General features: G+C 48.3%; 1 protein-coding gene and 1 non-coding gene across 3 annotated transcripts in view; both read right to left on the bottom strand.

The window, feature by feature from the left end:
- Positions 1-2834: 2834 nt before the first annotated feature.
- Positions 2835-17762, bottom strand: part of ZNF496 (zinc finger protein 496) — a 37087-nt gene continuing 22159 nt past the window's right edge. For both annotated transcript variants that reach the window (XM_028534379.2, XM_036032771.1), the window contains 4 exons: positions 12874-13006; positions 12348-12455; positions 11227-11340; positions 2835-5344 (listed from right to left, as the gene is read on the bottom strand). In XM_028534379.2, coding sequence (XP_028390180.1) covers positions 4602-5344; positions 11227-11340; positions 12348-12455; positions 12874-13006 — 1098 coding nt within the window. In that variant the 3' untranslated portion in view covers positions 2835-4601. The remainder of the gene's footprint in view (positions 5345-11226; positions 11341-12347; positions 12456-12873; positions 13007-17762) is intronic.
- LOC114515443 lies at positions 8322-8484 on the bottom strand. The gene has a single exon (XR_003686191.1). It is a non-coding gene; the product is annotated as a U1 spliceosomal RNA (small nuclear RNA).

Below are 17762 nucleotides of genomic sequence, written 5' to 3'. Positions count from 1 at the left end.
AATTTTGAATGAATGTTCTCTCTCCCAAGATTTTGTGCTGTAACTTGGGATTCGCTCCTAAGAATAAAGCCTACTGAATTGAAGGTCCTGGAGTCTTCGTCACTACTCGAAGAGAAGGGAGTCTCAGGAAAGGCACTCAGGAGCCATGGCCACTGGTCCGAACGGTCCTGCATCACTCAGCCAATCAGTCCTGGAGTCTTGATACCAGGATCATGACCCAGGTACTCCCAAGCCTCAAATTCTAAGGCTTCCTGGCTCACCATGAGGCAAATTGCTTTTTTTTAAACCTCCTTCCTGTATTTCTCTCTTGCCTTTTTATAATGTACTTCTGTGCTGAGAGGTACTCGGAAGTTGCTCCTGACTTCCAGAGTTTTGTGGATAAACCATGCGGTGACTAGAAATGCATGAGACCTGTTGCCTGGGAGAGGGAAACCAGGTCAACCACACATACCTCGACCTAACTAATTCCATGTTTTATGAGCCTCTGCACCTCATTTGCTTCAAAACGGGGCTAGAGGCAGCTTCCTCACTCTGGCCTCTTTGGGGTGTGGAGCCTGCCTCCCCTGTGCGCATGCTACTTTGCTGAGAGCTGTTTGCAATGCAGCATCAGGAAGATCCTGCACCAATAGCAACAAAAAAGTGGGCCTTGTGGAAAAGTACTCCAGTCATATTTAAATCTTGGTGAATGCAGCCCAGTAAATTGAAGTGTTCAATATATTTCTCCTTTTTAGGCCAGTGAATAATTTGCAAACATAAACCATCTAAAAAGGCTTGAAGGGACCACATTTCTAAAACCCACCTATGTGGGTGTTCCCACAGCTGTGGACTGGAGGAAGCAGATGGGCTGACTGCTGTTGAAGCCCAGGTGTCTACCTCCGGCTCCACTTCTCACAATTAGAGTCCAAGTTTACCACAGGCCAAGGGAGTGAACTGTGGATGGGAACTGCAGCCCTGCTGCTTCCTGTGGCCCCATCAGGTGTGCATCTAAGGCAGAGGTTCAATGACAGTGGCCCAGTGTTTAACACCACTCCTCACATGTCCATTCACTTTAGATTTCATGAGTCTCCTGAGACAGGCAGAGGAGTTGGACACTCCTTGTTGTGGGCAGAGGAAAGCGGGTGCATACAGCACATCTAAAATCACTTGGCCTCCAGCCCACCACCTGCAACACCTGACCTCATAAGACCAGCTCCCTGAGGGTGGAGAAGCAGGTCTCCAAAGATTCTTTTTGGAAGGCTGTCTCTGGTTACCAATGTTTAGGATTTCAAGGTCAATGCAGGAGATGTTCACCTGTAATAGAGTGAAATGCTTGGTCTCCCTCTGACTCCACCTGTTCAAAACTGCTCAGTTTTGAATGTAGACATGCTGATCACGAGAAGTCTGTTTGCAGTTTGAGTTTCACACAGATAGCCCCTCCCCTCCCCTTGACATGAAAGCAGCCTGAACTCTGAACTTGACGAACTACTCGAGCTCTCTTCTCAATCAGTATGACTTTCCTTACCGCAAACTCTGATGTTTTGAGTTTTGACCTTTTGACACATCAGGCACACAGGCTTTGGACAGGTAACACACTTGTATATATTCCTTCCTGGATTCTTTAGCTGTCCACTGGAGTTATGAAGCTGACCGACCTGCAGACCCCTCTGCAGGCCCCACTGTGCACACGCACACAGTGCCTGGGATATGAAGCCACATATCATTAAAGAGGTGTCTACCATCTTTGAATAAAATCCTAACAAAGGCCTCTTTGTTCTCCTAGTCTCTAATTGTGTAATTTTCTTAGCTGCCCAAAATCGCAGCTTGTCAAAAGTACTAATAAGAGCAGGTGTTCCTAGGAAACTCCCATTCCAGGGTTAGTACAGTTCTCACTGGGCTTTTAGTGCTGTCTTGGACACCAAAGCAGCTTTCTGAGAAACCAGCGAGCTGGCGTTCTTAAGTGAGCAAGCTTTGGTGGCCAAAGCCAGCAAAGAAGGGCAACGAGGCAATGGGACAGATGGCCACGGCTGGGACTTGGGAGCAGAGTGGGGCAGGCACCCTGCATACTCTCTGAAGTCAGGGCAGCACAATAAAGAGTATATGTCTCTGCTTCTGGTTCCTGGCACCTTACTTCAAGAACCCTTGAAATTTCTGGAATGTCTTTGTTATGCTAAAGAGGTGAACATTGGGGAGTAGGATGGGAGGGGGAAGTGCTGATTACCAGAAAGACCAAATTCATGATTAGAGTTGGGACTTTATGCCAGGCCAGTCTGGGGAGTGGAGGGGAGCCAAGGGAGCTGGAGACTGGAGGTGGGATCAACCATATGAGGCGTAGTCATGAAAGGTGGTAACAGCTCAGGATGGCTCAGTGGAGCCCAGGGTGATGGGTTGAGTTGGGCTGGGAGCAATTGCACCCAACTCCAGGGTGGAGGGCATGGAAGCTCTGCCTTTGGATCCCCTCTCTCACCCAGTGCATCCCTTACTTTTTGTTGTTCTCACTTTCATCCTCTGTCATAAAAACTAATCCTAAGTGATGCGAGCTTCTTACTAGGTAGGCTCCAGGGTGTGTTGGGTCAGAGGGTGCAGGGGTTCCCCACTCCTGCAGTTATATCCCCGTTGTTTCTCTTATTTAGGATCTGGTTTTATAGGCGAGACACAGCAGTAAGTAGAGCAATGTTCCTCCACTAGGCAAATGTCTGAAGCAAACGGACAGTGACGTTCTGGTTGACAAGCTCTTGGGCAAGAGTGCAGGAGAGTGGGGCAAATACAGAGCCTGGCTTCTACTGGAATTTCCCCCTCCGATGGCCTTCAGGATTCATCTTTCCCTTTCCTGGCAATCAATAAAAGAGGCCAACTACTTAGAAATGACGAGCCCCAATGTTTATTTCTTGTCCAGGGTCTGACCTGACAGTTTTGTTGCATGTACTGCTTCTCAGTGTGTAGGTATGTCTACACAGGCAGTCATCAGAATTAGAAAACCCTGTGGCTCTTTCACTGGGCTTGTGGCAGTGGCATCTCAGTGTGAAAATGACATGAGTGACAAGGAATCTGGCTGCCTACCAATGGACCTGACATACAAATAACACAAAATGCACAGCTGGCGGCTGTGATTCAACCACCATTGCACAGCCCCTGTGCTTTCTTGACACTGAACCTGGCCAATGGTTTATGTGGCTGGAGGCCTCACTGCAACATTCCTCCCAACCCAGAACTCCAGGCCGCGGGTTTTCACGGCTCTGCTGCTTCCAGTGGGGTGGGGAGCCAGCCATCTCAAATGTCTACTGAGTCATCTGTCCATCTGGGACGAGTGGTGCCACAAGACAGACGGTCTGGCGTTGTGGACTGGATTGTCTCCCTGCCACCCTAAATTCATATTTACGTCCTGACTGCAGTGCATCAGAATGCAGCCTTTCTCAGAAATACAGTCACCACCACAGATGTTGCCAGTCAAGACAGGAATACACCAGTGTAGGCAGCGGTGCCCTGGTCCAATATGATGGGTGTCCTTATAAAAAGGGGAAAGAAATTTGGAGACAGATATGTACACAGGAACACCACGTGAAAATGAAGGCAGAGATGGGGTGATGCTTTATAAGGAATATCGACCATCAGCAACCCCCAGAAGCTGGGGCAGAGGCGTAGAACAAACCCTCCCTTGCAAGGAACCAACATGCCGCCCCCTTGACCTTGGACTCTCAGCATCCAGAAATGAGACAATACATTTCTGTTGTTCTAAGCCACCTGTTTTGGTACTTTCTTAAGGCAGCTCTAGCAAAAGAATACAAACAGCAGCCAAGTTAATGTGTATGCAGAGTTTGACCTCACAGGGGGCTGCTCCGCACAGCTCCTCACCCAGACAATAGGACTCTTCAGTGGGCCTGAGCTCCCCATTCCCGACACAATGGCCTAGACAGGGGAACTTAAGTGCCTCTCACATGATGACAACTGTTTTCACCCCACACCATTTACCAGAACGTTCAGGGTACACAGAAATGACATTGGGCAGGGGGTGCAACATAGTTCAAAATGGGGTATTGCCCTCAGTGACCTAACAATCCCTAATAAGCAGCCACCATCACAAATAAATGTAGGACACAGTTCCCCTGTGAGGAGCTTACAGCGCCCTGGGGATGGGGGTGGGGGGGTCCCAACCCTGAAAGGAATGCCGCATAACAGAGGGTGCTCCTCAGGCTTGCTGGCAACATGGCCTGCCAGGCATGCCCGGCCCTGCTCCCCAGAGCCTCTCTCTAGCTTTACCTGCCCACAACTTCTTGTTCTCAGATGGGAAGTGGTTACCCTGGAACCTCAGGATGAGGGCGAATGTTCCAACAGGGCTGCCTGGCATGAAGTGAATTGTGGCAAGGGATAGACCCCAAGGGGTGACGGCAGTTGGAGCGGCGCAGTCCCTCCGCCCGCTTGGGAAGCACTGAAGGAGGTTCTCTAGGACCCAGAGAGACCGGGCTAGTCCAAGCTGGTTGCTGCCTTCCTCCCTGCTTTTTGTCACAGCAGAGACAGAAGAAATGCTCAGTTGGCCACTATCTCATTTCTACCTGAGAGCAAAGGGCGGGAGGATGAGGTGTGTCCTAGGGAAGGTCCATCCTGGTCCTGGGAGGGTCTGGCCTCCGTTAGTAGGAGTTGAGCGCCTGCTTGGAGCGGCGCTTCATGTGTAGGCGCTGGTGGCGCAGGAGGTCGGAGTTGTGCAGGAAGGTTTTGACGCAGTACCGACACCGGAAAGGCCGTGCCGGGTCCTTGCCGTGCACACTGCTGCGGTGCCTCGCCAGGTGTTCAGGCCGCTGGAACAGCTTACCGCAGTCACAGCACTGGGCGCTCAGCCGGGCCCTGCCCTCGGCCAGTGGTATGTCCGGCCCCGCCGCTCCCTGCTCGCTTCCTATCACCGGCCGGGGCCCGGAAGGCGACAGGTGGACACGCCTGTGGCAGAGCAGGTGGGAGTTGAGGCGGAAGCTCTTCCCGCAGGCGCCGCACCTGAAAGGTTTCTGGGCCTCGTGGGCCTCAAGGTGTCCGTCTAGGTCCTCGCTGTCACTGAACAGCTCCCCGCAAACCGAGCACTCGTGCAGTTTCTCCTGCTCCCTGCGGCTGCGCAGGTGCCGGATGAAATTGACCCTCCAGCGGAAGACCTTACCACAGTTGGGGCACACGTAGGATTTCCCTGAGGTGTGCACCTCGCCCCCAAGCGGGGCACCATTCTGCTGCGGGGTGGGGGCGCCAAGCTGCTTCCCTGTGGGGCTCCGCGGCTCATCTGTGCAGTAGGGGCCTAGCTGGGAGTCCTCATCCCCAGAGCTGGACAGAACGATTTCGATGGTCACCTCCTCATCCAGGCTGTCCTTGGGGGGCGCCGAGTCATCTCCGGCTACAGGAAAGCAATGAGGTCACTTAGAGTTGATGCTGGAATAGGTTATGACATTGGAGGCTGTGGGAAGAGGGTGAATGTATTGTGCATTGAGAAGGACATGGATTTGGGGGGACCAGAGGATGGAGTGTTAAGAGCTAAATTACATCCCCTAAAGATTCTTATTATGCTGAAGTCATAACCCCATATACCTAAATAGGATATCTGGAGTTCAGCTCTTTCAGAGGTAATTAAGTTAAAATGAGATCCTTAGGGTGGGTCCTAATCCAACCGGCATCATTACACATTACAAGAAGAGATTAGGACACAGACGTGCAGAGAGACAACCGCGTGGAAGCACAGGGACAAGACGGCTGGCCATCTACAGGCCAAGAGAGGCTGCAGGAGAGCGACCTCACCCCTACTTCTGACACTGAGATCTCAGAGCTCCAGCCTCCAGAACTTTGAGAAAGATAATTCCTGCTGTTTGAGTCTCCCCGTCTATGGCCCTGTGGTGTGGGAGCCTTAGGAGACTAACAGAGTGCACAGGGAACGGCCCTCCCTCGTCGGCAAACGTGGCCAAAGACAAATGCAGGGTTGCTAAAAAAGGGGCATAAACAACGGTTAGTGCTCTTGCAGGCCATCTACACACAGGTAGTAATTCCCACCAGACAAGGTGGGATGGAGGTGTTCCCAAAACACCAGCGAAAGAGTAAGACCAGGAAGCTTCAGCTCAGCAGTGATGAGTTCAGAAGGGGCTGTGCAGGGCAGTGGGAATCCTCTGAATTGGCTGCTAGGCTAATAGGAAAACAGTAAAGACTTGTGGTCTGCATGCTTGCATACGTATTAAATGGTGTAATCTTCAAACAATAACCCAAGAAGGAAGCTCTGATTCCTATTTCTGTTTTAGAGGAAAAAACTTAAAGGAGAGAGAAAAGTTGCCCTGGCTGCGAGGGGAACTGAGCTCAATCGGGATTGGGGATACCGAAGCCTGTGGCAGTGCTCTGTGAGCTGGGCAAGACTTGTGCCAGGCTGGCGCAAACTCCTCAAGGACAGCACCCCGTGGGCTGGGAATAGATGACGGGTGCTCCCCTTGAGCTTGAGGGGCAGAAGAGAGAAGTGGGAGGGGGCAGGAAGCCAAGGGGGAAAAAAACAACAAAAAGACATTATAAAAAAGTTTTGTCATGTTAGGATCAGGAGGCTTTCTTACAAGACATAAAACCAAAAGATGAATAGAGTATTACATTTTAAAACTGAAAAACTGCCCGGGCTAATGTGGCTCAGTGGATTGAGTGCTGGACTGTGAAGCAAAGGGTCACTGGTTCGATTCCCAGTCAGGGCACATGCCTGGGTTACAGGCCAGGTCCCCAGTAGGGGGCACACGGGAGGCAACCACACATTGATATTTCTCTCCCTCTCTTTCTCCATCCCTTCCTCTCTCTCTCTAAAAATAAATAAAATTTTGGGCAAAAAATGTGAAAAACAAATGTGCTGAGACAACCCATGAATTTTACAAAAAGAAAAATGGGAGGAACTATGTGCAAATAAGAGGCAATGGACTCAGAACCATAATTTTGATTGCATAGAAACAGTAAACTATTGCTTAGCAGAGTGGACTCAAGTCCAGGCCTTGGGTCTGATGCCGCATTCGGCTCCCTCGGCTCCACAGTCTGACAGCCACGGCAGAATGGAGACATCAGAGGACCCACTATAGGTTGAGTGTTTGTGCCCCCCCACAAAATGTGTAGGTTGAAGCCCTCTCCCTCTGAGGTGGTATTAGGAAGTGGAGCCTTCAGGTGATTAGGGTTAGATATGTCTTGAAGCTGAAGAGCATGAGTGAGCAAGAACACAAGTGAGGAGTGAGCCCTCTGCCCACACAGAACACACTGGGACAAGGCCCGGGGAGCACAGGGCAAGAAGGCAGCCATGAGGTGGAGAGCCCACCCTACTCCAGACTCTGCCAGGGCCTCGGTCTCAGGCTCACCCACCTCCACACTGTAGGAGAGAAATGGGCTATTTTAGCTGCCCTGTTGATGGCTTTTGCTCCATGAGCCAGTCTGACTGAGATAGTACCTACCTACTTCAGAAGGTACTGTACAGAAACAGTACATAAAACCTCATGAGGGCCATACTCTGGAGGGCTTGAAAACAGAGCTTACCCAGGGTAAAGGAGGAACAGGCAAAAATAGAAACTAAACAATAACTACCTGATCCACAGAGAAAACAACTCAGGGCAGCATTCTAATGCTGGTCAGTGTGGCACCGACAGATAGCAGTGTGGGGCGGGGGGGGTCGGTTCTTGCATGAGTCTCCACCAAGGTGGACACAGGGACACCTCAGCTGCTGTCAGAGGGAGTGGCAGAAGCTACTGAAATAAAGACAATGCCTATCCTCTGACATCCTCTCTCCTGTCCTCAGGCAACCTGGGATTCTGGACATTTCAGTATGTATTCTGTGTCAGAGCCCAGGAAGGGCGAGAGTGGCTGGAAGCCCCTGGGTAACTACCTCCCACCCTGCCTAGCGTGAGGCTGCTGTGGGAAGGCAGGGGTGGAGGTAGCCCCAAGTGCACATGGGACAGCACGTATAAGCAGCAAGCATTCGTCCAGGACACTGAGCTGGCTGTGCTCTGCCTGGGGAGGGGCCACCCTTGGCCTGTAGCAGGTACCTCCGAAAACCAGTGGTGAGGGAGCTCCAAGTGTGTGGGGAAGGGCCATCTTCCTTCTGGATCTGTTGTAACCCTAAAACCCATTTTGTCTACACCTGATGGGGTGAAGAGAAGTGGCACTGAGCCCTATATAGTGCTGGGTGCAATTATAATAACAGACAAATCTTGCCCCAAAAGGGCAAGATTTGTCTGTTATTGTCTCGGGTAAAACAGATTGTGTGTGAGTCAGTACCCACAGCTGTGGGCAGTCTCCATGACACAGTAGGTTCAAGTAAGAACCAGAGACTAATATAATATTTTATGTCAACCAGAATTTTTATTTTATTTTTTTTTCAGGGGAGAGTGTGAACACAGTCCCCCACACCACAAATTATGCAGTCAAGTTTCCCACATTTGGGGAAATCACAGGGGTTAGCACATCCGTAGTGCAATGGATAAGCCTCATCTTGCGAAAGCCACCTTCATCATCATGGTATCTCCCCTGCCAGGTAAGTATCAACTGGAATTTTTTTTTAAGTAGAAAAAAAGAAAGAAAGAAAAAAAAAGAACCAGAGACTCAGGTTTGGTGCTTGGAAGAACCCCTGAACAACAAAGACATCAAAGATGGCTGGCAAGATGGAAGCGCAGGCAGACACACTGTGCCTCCTCACACAACCAAAATAAGGTCAGCAACCATTTAAAAACAAGATAACAACCAGAACTGACAGAAAATTGAACTGTATGGAAGTCAGACAACCAAGGAGTTAAAATAGACACATTCATCCAGACCTGTAAGAGGGGTGCAGTTGGGCAGCTGGGCGGAGATGGGTCGAGGCACAAAGCTGTGGCACCGGGTGTGTAAGGCATCCCGGGTGTAAGATTGCAGTGGGCGGACCCTGGGCGCACAGGCGGCTGGCAGGCCCACCGAGGGGGCGACTGTCAAGCAAGGCACTGTGCGCGAGGCACCTGGCTGTCTGGGCGATTCCACATTCTCGTGCAGATAAACCAGGTGAAATTGGGCAGGAAGACAGACTCTGCAACACAGAGTCTCAGTGCCGGGAAACAGAACCTCGGGACACTGATTAAAAACACCTTGTGGGGGTTGAGGCGCAGAGAGATACTCCCAGCCTCCCAGGAGAGTGCTTTGGAGAGACCCACAGGATCCTAGAATGTGCACAAGCCCACCCACACAGGAATTAGCACCAGAAAGGCCCAGTTTGCTTGGGGAAAGCGGCAGAAGGGACTGAAATCCGACGGAGAGGAGCAAGCGCCATAGTTCCCTCTCGGACCCTGCTCCCAAATACAGCATCACAACCCAGCCCCGAGGGTTGCCCCGCCCTGGCAAACACCTAAGGCTCTGTCCCTCACTACATAACAGGTGCGACCAGACCAAAAGAAAAACAAAATGGCCCAAACAGAAGATCAGATCAAAGCTCCACAGCAAATACAACTAAGCGACCAAGAGACAGCCAACCTATCAGATGCACAGTTCAAAGCACTGGTGATCAGGATGCTCACAGAATTGGTTGAATTTGGTTGCAAATTAGATGAAAAAAATGAAGGCTACTCTAAGTGAAGTGAAGGAAAATGCACAGGGAACCAATAGTGATGGGAAGGAAACTGGGACTCAAATCAATGGAGTGGACCAGAAAGAAAAAGAAACAATCAAACAGAAAAGAATGAAGAAACAAGAATTCAAAAAAATGAGGAGAGGCTTAGGAACCTCCAGGACATCTTTAAATGTTCCAACATCCGAATTATAGAGGTATCAGAAGGGGAAGAGGAAGAGCAACAAGTGGAAAAGTTATTTAACAAATAACAAAAGAGAACTTCCCCAATCTGGCAAAGGAAATAGACTTCCAGGAAGTCCAGGAAGCTCAGAGAGTCCCAAAGAAGCTGGACCCAAGGAAGCACACACCAAAGCAAATCACAATTACATTACCCAAGACTAAAATAAAGGAGAGAATCCTAGAAGCAGCAAGAGATAAGGGGACAGTAACCTACAAAGGAGTTCCTTTCAGAATGTCAGTTGATTTCTCAAAAGAGACCTTATAGGCAAGAAGGGGCTGGAAAGAAGTATTCCAAGTCATGAAAGGCAAGAACCTACATCCAAGATTACTCTATCCAGCAAAGCTTTCATTTAGAATGGAAGGGCAGATAAAGTGTTTCTCAGATAAGGTCAAGTTATAGGAGTTCATCATCACCAAGCCCTTATTATATGAAATGTTAAAGGGATTTGTCTAAGAAAAAGAAGATAAAAAACATGTATAGTAAAATGACAGCAAACTCACAATTATTAACAGCCACAACTAAAACAAAAACAAAAGCAAACAACTAGAACAGGAACAGAACCACAGAAATGGAGATCATATGGAGGGTTAAGCAACAGGGGAGTGGGAGGAGGAGAGAGGGGGAAAAGGTACAGAGAATAAGTAGCATAGATGGTAGGTAGAAAATAGACAGGGGGAGGGCAAGAATAGTATGGGAAATGTAGAAGCTAAAGAACTTATGACATATGAACATGAACTAAAGGGGGGGAATGTGCGTGGGAGAGAGTGTGCAGGGTGGAGGGGAATGAAGGGGGGCAAATGGGACAACTGTAATAGCATAATCAATAAAATATATTTAAAAAACCCCAAAAAGATGGCTGGTTATATTTTAGTCTGCCTCTGGAAGTGGTGACTTTTACTAACATGACCTGGAGTGCAAATGTGTGTGGGCCACCTGTGAGGGCAGGCGAGGCACATGCTCTCCAGTGTCCCTTCACTTTGGCATTCACAACCCTGCTCTTAGATGCAAGATTTGGCCCAAGATTCTGGCCCTGTGCCAAAACACACTCCTACATGGGTAAGAAACACATTCCTACAGGGCCAGCAGCGCCATGGCACACCTGCTTCAGCCTACATGGGAAGGCCACAAGGGGAGGGCTGTAGGTGGGAGATCAGCTGGGAGAGACCCTAGCAAAAGGGAATCAGCACCTTCGGCTGACAATCGGTAGGTTGGCAGGGACCTGAGTTCAATCCCTGGCCCTATCCCCAACAGCAAATATGCACGCACATGTGCCACACACGCACACTTCCATGGCACACACACAAAAATCGCATACCACACACATGTAACCTGCCATATAGCAGACATCACACATGTACCACATGCCGTCACCACACACCTGCACACACACAGATGCACATATACACATACCACACGCTCACATACACACACACAGGGTATACCCCATGCCTTCCGAGGCTCTCCTTACCTGGGCAGGTGCTCTGCACAAGAGCTATTTGCTGGCAGGCCTGGAGTTCTGGCACCTGCAGCTCCTCCCGTCTTCCTCTTTCTTCCACCAGGATTGGCTGGAGACTTGGAAAGTCTTTCCAGAGAAAATGGAAAAGTGAATTTGTTGTGCAGCTGCAGCACTACCTGGGGGGCCTCTTAACAGATGCCAGACCGTGACCCAAGGGCAGCACCTTGATCAGTGTTTGTAGATAAAATGAATTTGTAGACAAATGGCTGACACCACAGACACAGGCTCTGAAGCTAGATGGTATTGGTGTGGGTCCTGGTTCTGCCCTGCCTACGTGACTGTGAATGAGTGCCTGCCACACCATGGTCATTTCCACTTCTGTGGTGCGATTTCTCAGGTCCCAGTGCCCCCCTTTGCAGAGACACAGGCGGAAGAGCCTGCCGGTGCAGACAAGGCAGGGAGCAGGCCTCTCAAGAGGCCTGCATGCTGGTTCCAGGGGAGGTGGGGAGCCACACTTGACTGAACTGTGCTGGCTCCAGTTCCTGTAGGGGAAGGGGGGTGGGCTGCCACTGATGCCATACGAAGCTTTTTGTCTTAAAGGGGCAGTTTCTCAAGGTATTATGGCAGAGTGGTTAAAACTCAGGTTCTGGTGACACAAAAAGCCCAGGGCAGGGGGACTGGGAAATGCTGCTGCTGAGCAGTGCTGTTGTCAGCCGAGCCCTAGCACCCCATGCCTGAGTTTCCTCACCTGCAGTACGTGGTGGAAGGACTAGAGGATGAGACACCTGGAAGTCCTGTGCCTGGTCCTCCTTCTCTCCCTGACCTAAGGGGGGTGAGACCTCACTTGTGGAGGGGCTACTGGCATGTCAGCACAGCCCAAGTGCTATTCACAGCAGAGGACAAATATATTCCCATTGTGTCCTAGTCCCTGGTTGAGGGAGTGCAATCCCCACACCTGCCAAAATAAAAACCTACATTCTTTCTGTGAGGAGTCAGCGAAGAGACAAGATGTGTTCTATGAAGACAGTCTGGGTATATAGAGGGATGTAGAGAGATGGCAAGGAGTGGTCCACCTCTGGCCAGTAGCACCTACCACTCCACTCTGTCCACCCAGTGGTGGAATCATGACTCACCCAAGTGGGAGACTTGGGTAGCATCCTTCCCCTGCAGGTCCTGCAGCTCTGGAACACGTGGCTCATTCTCCTCCCCCTGGGAGAGGTCCAGCTGGGCTGCTGGGTCATCTGTTCACAGAAAAGGGGAGGACACATCTTCTTCAGGGATCCAGAAGGACCCAGGACAGGCCACAGCAGTGAGAGGGCCATGAAGGGCTGCAGAGATGCAGAAAAGCTGGAGCAGGCAGGGAGGGTGGACGCCATGGGCTTGGGGCAGCTCTTCCAGGCCCATGCATTAATTAGGAGGCCACATGTGAAGAGGCGCAGGATCAAAGAGAAAGAATAGTGATACAGAGGAACCTGTTATGTTTGGTTTTGTATGCAAAACAGACAGCAAGCCTAATTTACACGTGAAGGCTCCTCTGCTAAGTGTGTTTGGGGTCACTGAGTGCAGGTGACCTCCCATCAGCATTGTGGGGTGGTGAGCAAGATCAGATGCAGGCCCTCCATGTCCCTGGTCTCAGGAGAGGGCCGAAGGACGTCTTACTTTGAGGCAGCGAAACCCCATAGTCCTCTCCGATGATGAACTCCCCATAGAAGCCAGTCTGAGCAGGATCTAGAAGGGACCAGTCCTCTTCCGAGAAGCAGAAGATCATGTCCTCAAAAGGTGATACCCGCTTCTGAAATCACAGGAGAACATGGATGCCTCAGTCCAGGGACAAGCTGGGACTGAGGGCACACACACCCCTGTGATGTGCGCATGATAGGAAGCTCGCAGAGGGCTGCTCTCTGGGTCTCGCCTGGGATCCACCTTGTTCCTACCGAGTTTGGCCAAATCTGAACTGAGAGGACTCACCAGTGGCCAGAGGTGTGCCGAAAAAGGCTCTGCTGCTCAGTGCCGGCAGCACACATGCGCACAGTCCCAGGCCTGCCTCGAGGGCTGTGGCCATCATGCCACCTGGGCACCCTGCTGGCAAGGCGATGCTCCATTTTTAGAGTTTGTCTGTACAAGCCCCTTCCCAGCAGCACTGATGATCATAGATAATAGAGGCCAAAGATGAGCTCTCTCTGCCTATCATCAGAGTGGTGACTAAGCCCAGGACACCCTACCAGGCGGAGCACTCCTGTGGGAAGGAACGTGGGCCTCTGCACTGAGGAAGCCCTCCGAGTGTGTGTCACATGGAAAGCACCTATGCACAAAGTGCCCTGGGCTGCCCAACACACAGACTGGCCAGCAGCTTCCCAGTGGGACCTGGGGTTAGGTACAGCTGGGAGGCTTCTCTGACACTTCGAGTCACCCACCAAGGGAATGTGTCAAATGAACCTTAATTTAAAGAATGGTAGGATACCCATACAATACCAGGAAATCCTAAAAATAAAGAAGTCCCTTACAAAATGAAAACACAGATCTTTGCCCATTGAAGCATGAAGTATTAGGATCTCAAACCTCCTATAAATATTAATGTGACAACAGATCGATGACAACAAAAGATGTCACTGAAAAATTAATCTGGAACCTTAATTATCTGAAAGAATATTTGGGAGAAGGAAGATGTGAAGGATGGAGAACTCCTGGTTGAGCAGACATTTCTGTTCACACTGTCAAATACCAGAAGAACAAGCATACAGTGTACCTCCACTGAGCATGTCAGTGACTGTGTGCCACTCACTAACATATGGGTAGAGGACCTGTCTGCAAATACGTCCCTGGATATTGGCTTAACAAGGGACCTACCTTCTGCAATGACAAAGCCTTTAAAATAAAATACCATTTTGGGTTATAAAAAAATAATTCCTTTATACAGTCCATTAGAAAGGACTTCAAAATAAAATTTTAGGGGAAAAGTACAACCCATATAGTATTGTATAATAAATCTGTCTAAAAAATAAAAAAGTTCATAATACTGTACATACATGTCCTCTTATCTGCCCAACTCTAGACCAATGACTTTCAACCAGTGCGCCATATGAATTTTTAAAACATGAACTACCTAAGTCAGCTGCACTGACCTCTTTTCCCTCAGACTGTCAAATAAAAAAATGACAACAGCCAACACAATAATAGTCATCTGGTATGAATGAATGAATGAAAAATGTACTTGTTTTTTTTTGGTCAGATCAGTAGAAAATATATTTTTGGTGTGCCACAGAATTTAGTAATTAGTATACATGTGTGCCCTGAGGTGGAAAAGGTTGAAAGTCGCTGCTCTAGACCATCACCACTTACTGGATGGCTGTGCTGGGGCTGGGATCAGGTGTGTACGCGGGGAGATAGGGTTGGGAAAGGACAGTTTCAGGGGATGTCCCCTGGTGCCTTGGCCTCCTCCCCCACACGCACAGGTTTTCCCACATTCACCCGGAGACAGCAGACAGCAGAACAATGGGCACAACGGGCACAGAGTCAAATAGACTTCAAATAGAGCCACCGAGTTCCTGGCTCACCTACTTGTCACGTTCCCCGTCTCTCATATAGGATGGTGGGCATGTTACTCATCCCCCAGGTTACTGGGGACTTGCAGGTATCACAATACATTACCCCAATAAGTGTCTGTGTCTTTTGCAGCCCCATGTGACAAAGAACTGTCAGTCAAAATAGCCTAGAAACTGCTCTACATTAGAATAATTCAACATGGGTTCAATAAGACCATTTAGTGTCTTTTGAACTATGACATAGTATTACCTTTTCAAGGAAAAAAATTATGAAGACCCTTACAGGTGACTATGACAAGAAGTCAGGATTGGGTATTGCTGGGTGAAAGCTCTCTAGTGGGCCTTAGGAATCTTGCTAAACATAAATTGGGTCCTTAAATGTCAATCATCAGGTATACAAGTGAAATCCAATAGTTTCATGTTTATATGACAGCAGTCATATGCTTCCCTTCAGAAAAAAAAAAGAGATTAAGTGTAATGCTCCCCTGGGTCCTTGAGGAAGTTTCTAAGTAATTTTGGGAGAAAGTAACAAGTACACCCTGTGACTCAGTAATTCCAATTCCAGGACATTTCCTAAGGAAATCATCAGGGATGATTGTGCAGGCAAGAGTGTGCGTGAAAGAACGAAGAACACACTAGCAGAATCATGCGTCAGGCTTCTTCTTTACGCCTTTCTCCAGTGTCTGCAGACTCACCCTAACTGAAACCAAATACTCATGTGCCCATCTCTAAGATACAAAAACTGTAAACAGGTTAGTCTTTGCTTTTGGTTTTCTTTGGAAGGACAAGGTGGGTGGGTTGCAGATGCTGTGGCTGATCTCTGAGTTTCCCTTGCCTGAAGCCCCACCTCCAGACCCTCCCAGAGGGAGGCTGCTGACTGGGTTTGGTGTTTCTATTCAGTGCATGTCTTTTAAACTCCAGTTACTTCTGAATAGAGCTTGAAACGCCATCAAAGCACTGTTTCATGTTTTGAAATGCTGAACTTCTGGTTAAGGTTTATTCACATACATCTACGTAGGTCCAGTTCACTGACCTAAACTGATGTGTAGGATTTCAGTGTGGTGATTTTACCCATTCTTTTGTCCATAATGTTTAGGTTTTTCCCAGTACAGATGTTCCTCGACCCGGATAGGGTTTTATATCCCAATAAACCATCATAAGTTGAAAACATCCTAAGTTGGAAATGCATGTGACACCACACTGCAAAGAACGGGCTGCTGGCCCCTGGGCTCGTGCGGCTGGCCAGTTGCGCTCACTGTACTCCCCAGCACCATAAGAGAGCATCCTCCTGCACATGGCTTGCCTGGAAAAACATCTAAATACGAAAGTATGGTTTCTACTAGATGCCTATCACTTTCCTACCATGGTAGCTTGCGGCCGGCTGTCCTTTGCTGTTGCCAGCAACGGTTCAGTGAACTCTCGTCTGTCTCCCCACATGTGCCAGTGTGGTTCTAGGGCAGGAGAGTCACTGACCACTGGGGAAATGTGCCCACTGACAGGAAACATGCCTCCACCAGCACTGGGGCTGTCCAAGGTCGAAGATTCTGGCTCCTCAGCGGGAATGCAGTGAGGGTCCCACAGTCCTGGAACTGCCCTTCCCTCCATGAAAATCCCTTTATGGGTTCATTAGCCAATGGGCTTTTTTCTTCTTTGAGACCCTTGTTCATAGTCCTTGCTCATTTTTCTATTTTCTAATGGGTTGCTTTTCCTATTTTTTAACCAGCTTGTTTTAAATTGTAGATATACCTCATTATTCAGCAATATTAGCAAGATAGGACAAACTGCAAGAAAGTGTTTACCAAATTAGGATGGTGACAATTTTGATTAAAAAGCTGCAAAATCAAAAATGTGGTTTTGGAACAAAAATATACCAACACAAAAGAAAAGTAAAAGTCCAGAAACCAAATTTGGTATACATAAAAGTTTAATCTACAAGAAAAAATACAGCGCTAGTAACCATTGGAAAGAGAGATGACTTTTATCTGATATAGTTGGTTGAATGTTCAGAAATAAAACTAGATTCTGATTCTTGTTCACAACTATTACAAAAATAAAAACCCTAATACATCAAAAGGAAAAAATGGCTATCAGAGATTAATAGAGATGGATCACAAGAAGAGCAACGGGCAGATGTTCACACAAAAATTATAAATGCCGACAGTAATGAAACAGCACGAGGGAGACTGGAAGGCCAATGACACAGAGAACAGACACACACTCATGAGAGGTGGAGAGGGAGGGCTAAGATACACAGAGCCCTTAAAACATGTGGAAGAACCTTCCATGTCAATGAAAAAAGGAGAGCAAGAAAGCAAGTATTAAAATATATGAAAAGCTCACATTCATTAGTACATAAAAATATGAATATAAAACACTAATTCTCTTTGTTTAGATTTTATTTATTCATTTTTAGAGAGAGAGGATGGGAGGAAGAAAGAGAGGGAGAGAAACACATCAATGTGCAAGAGAATCATCAATTGGTTGCCTCTCACAAGTGCCCAACTGGGATGGACCAAACCTGAAACCCAGGCATGTACCCAGACTGGGAATCGGCCCAGTGACCCTGAGCCGCCCTTGGTCAGGGCTAAAATACTATTATCAATCATTGCTTTGATAAAGATTAAAAAAGAAAGGTGATGAAATTTCAACAATCATCTTGTCATTACACATAAATATGTATTGGAAACACTTTAAACACTTTGACCTAGAAGCTAATATTCCCACAACCCAATCAGAAAATCCTCTGGAGTCTTCAGAAAAGCTACTGTAGTAATAAGTAAAATTAACAAAGTTTCTGGATAGAAAGTCAATGTAACAAAAACCAATTGTATTTCATTGTTTCTATATAAACAACTAGATGAAATACATTTTAAAAACAGACCATTTATAATAGCATAAAAAACCATGGAATTCTTAAGAAAAATGTTTATAAAACATGTTCCTCAAATGAACACTGAGAACAAAGAAATGAAGGATTTAACAAGATGTCAATATGGCCCACCATGT

This window comes from Phyllostomus discolor, chromosome 8 (genome assembly GCF_004126475.2).
Source record: "Phyllostomus discolor isolate MPI-MPIP mPhyDis1 chromosome 8, mPhyDis1.pri.v3, whole genome shotgun sequence".
Taxonomy (NCBI): domain Eukaryota; kingdom Metazoa; phylum Chordata; class Mammalia; order Chiroptera; family Phyllostomidae; genus Phyllostomus; species Phyllostomus discolor.
Note: the sequence above shows the minus strand (reverse complement) of the source record. Positions and strands in the feature narration are given on the sequence as shown.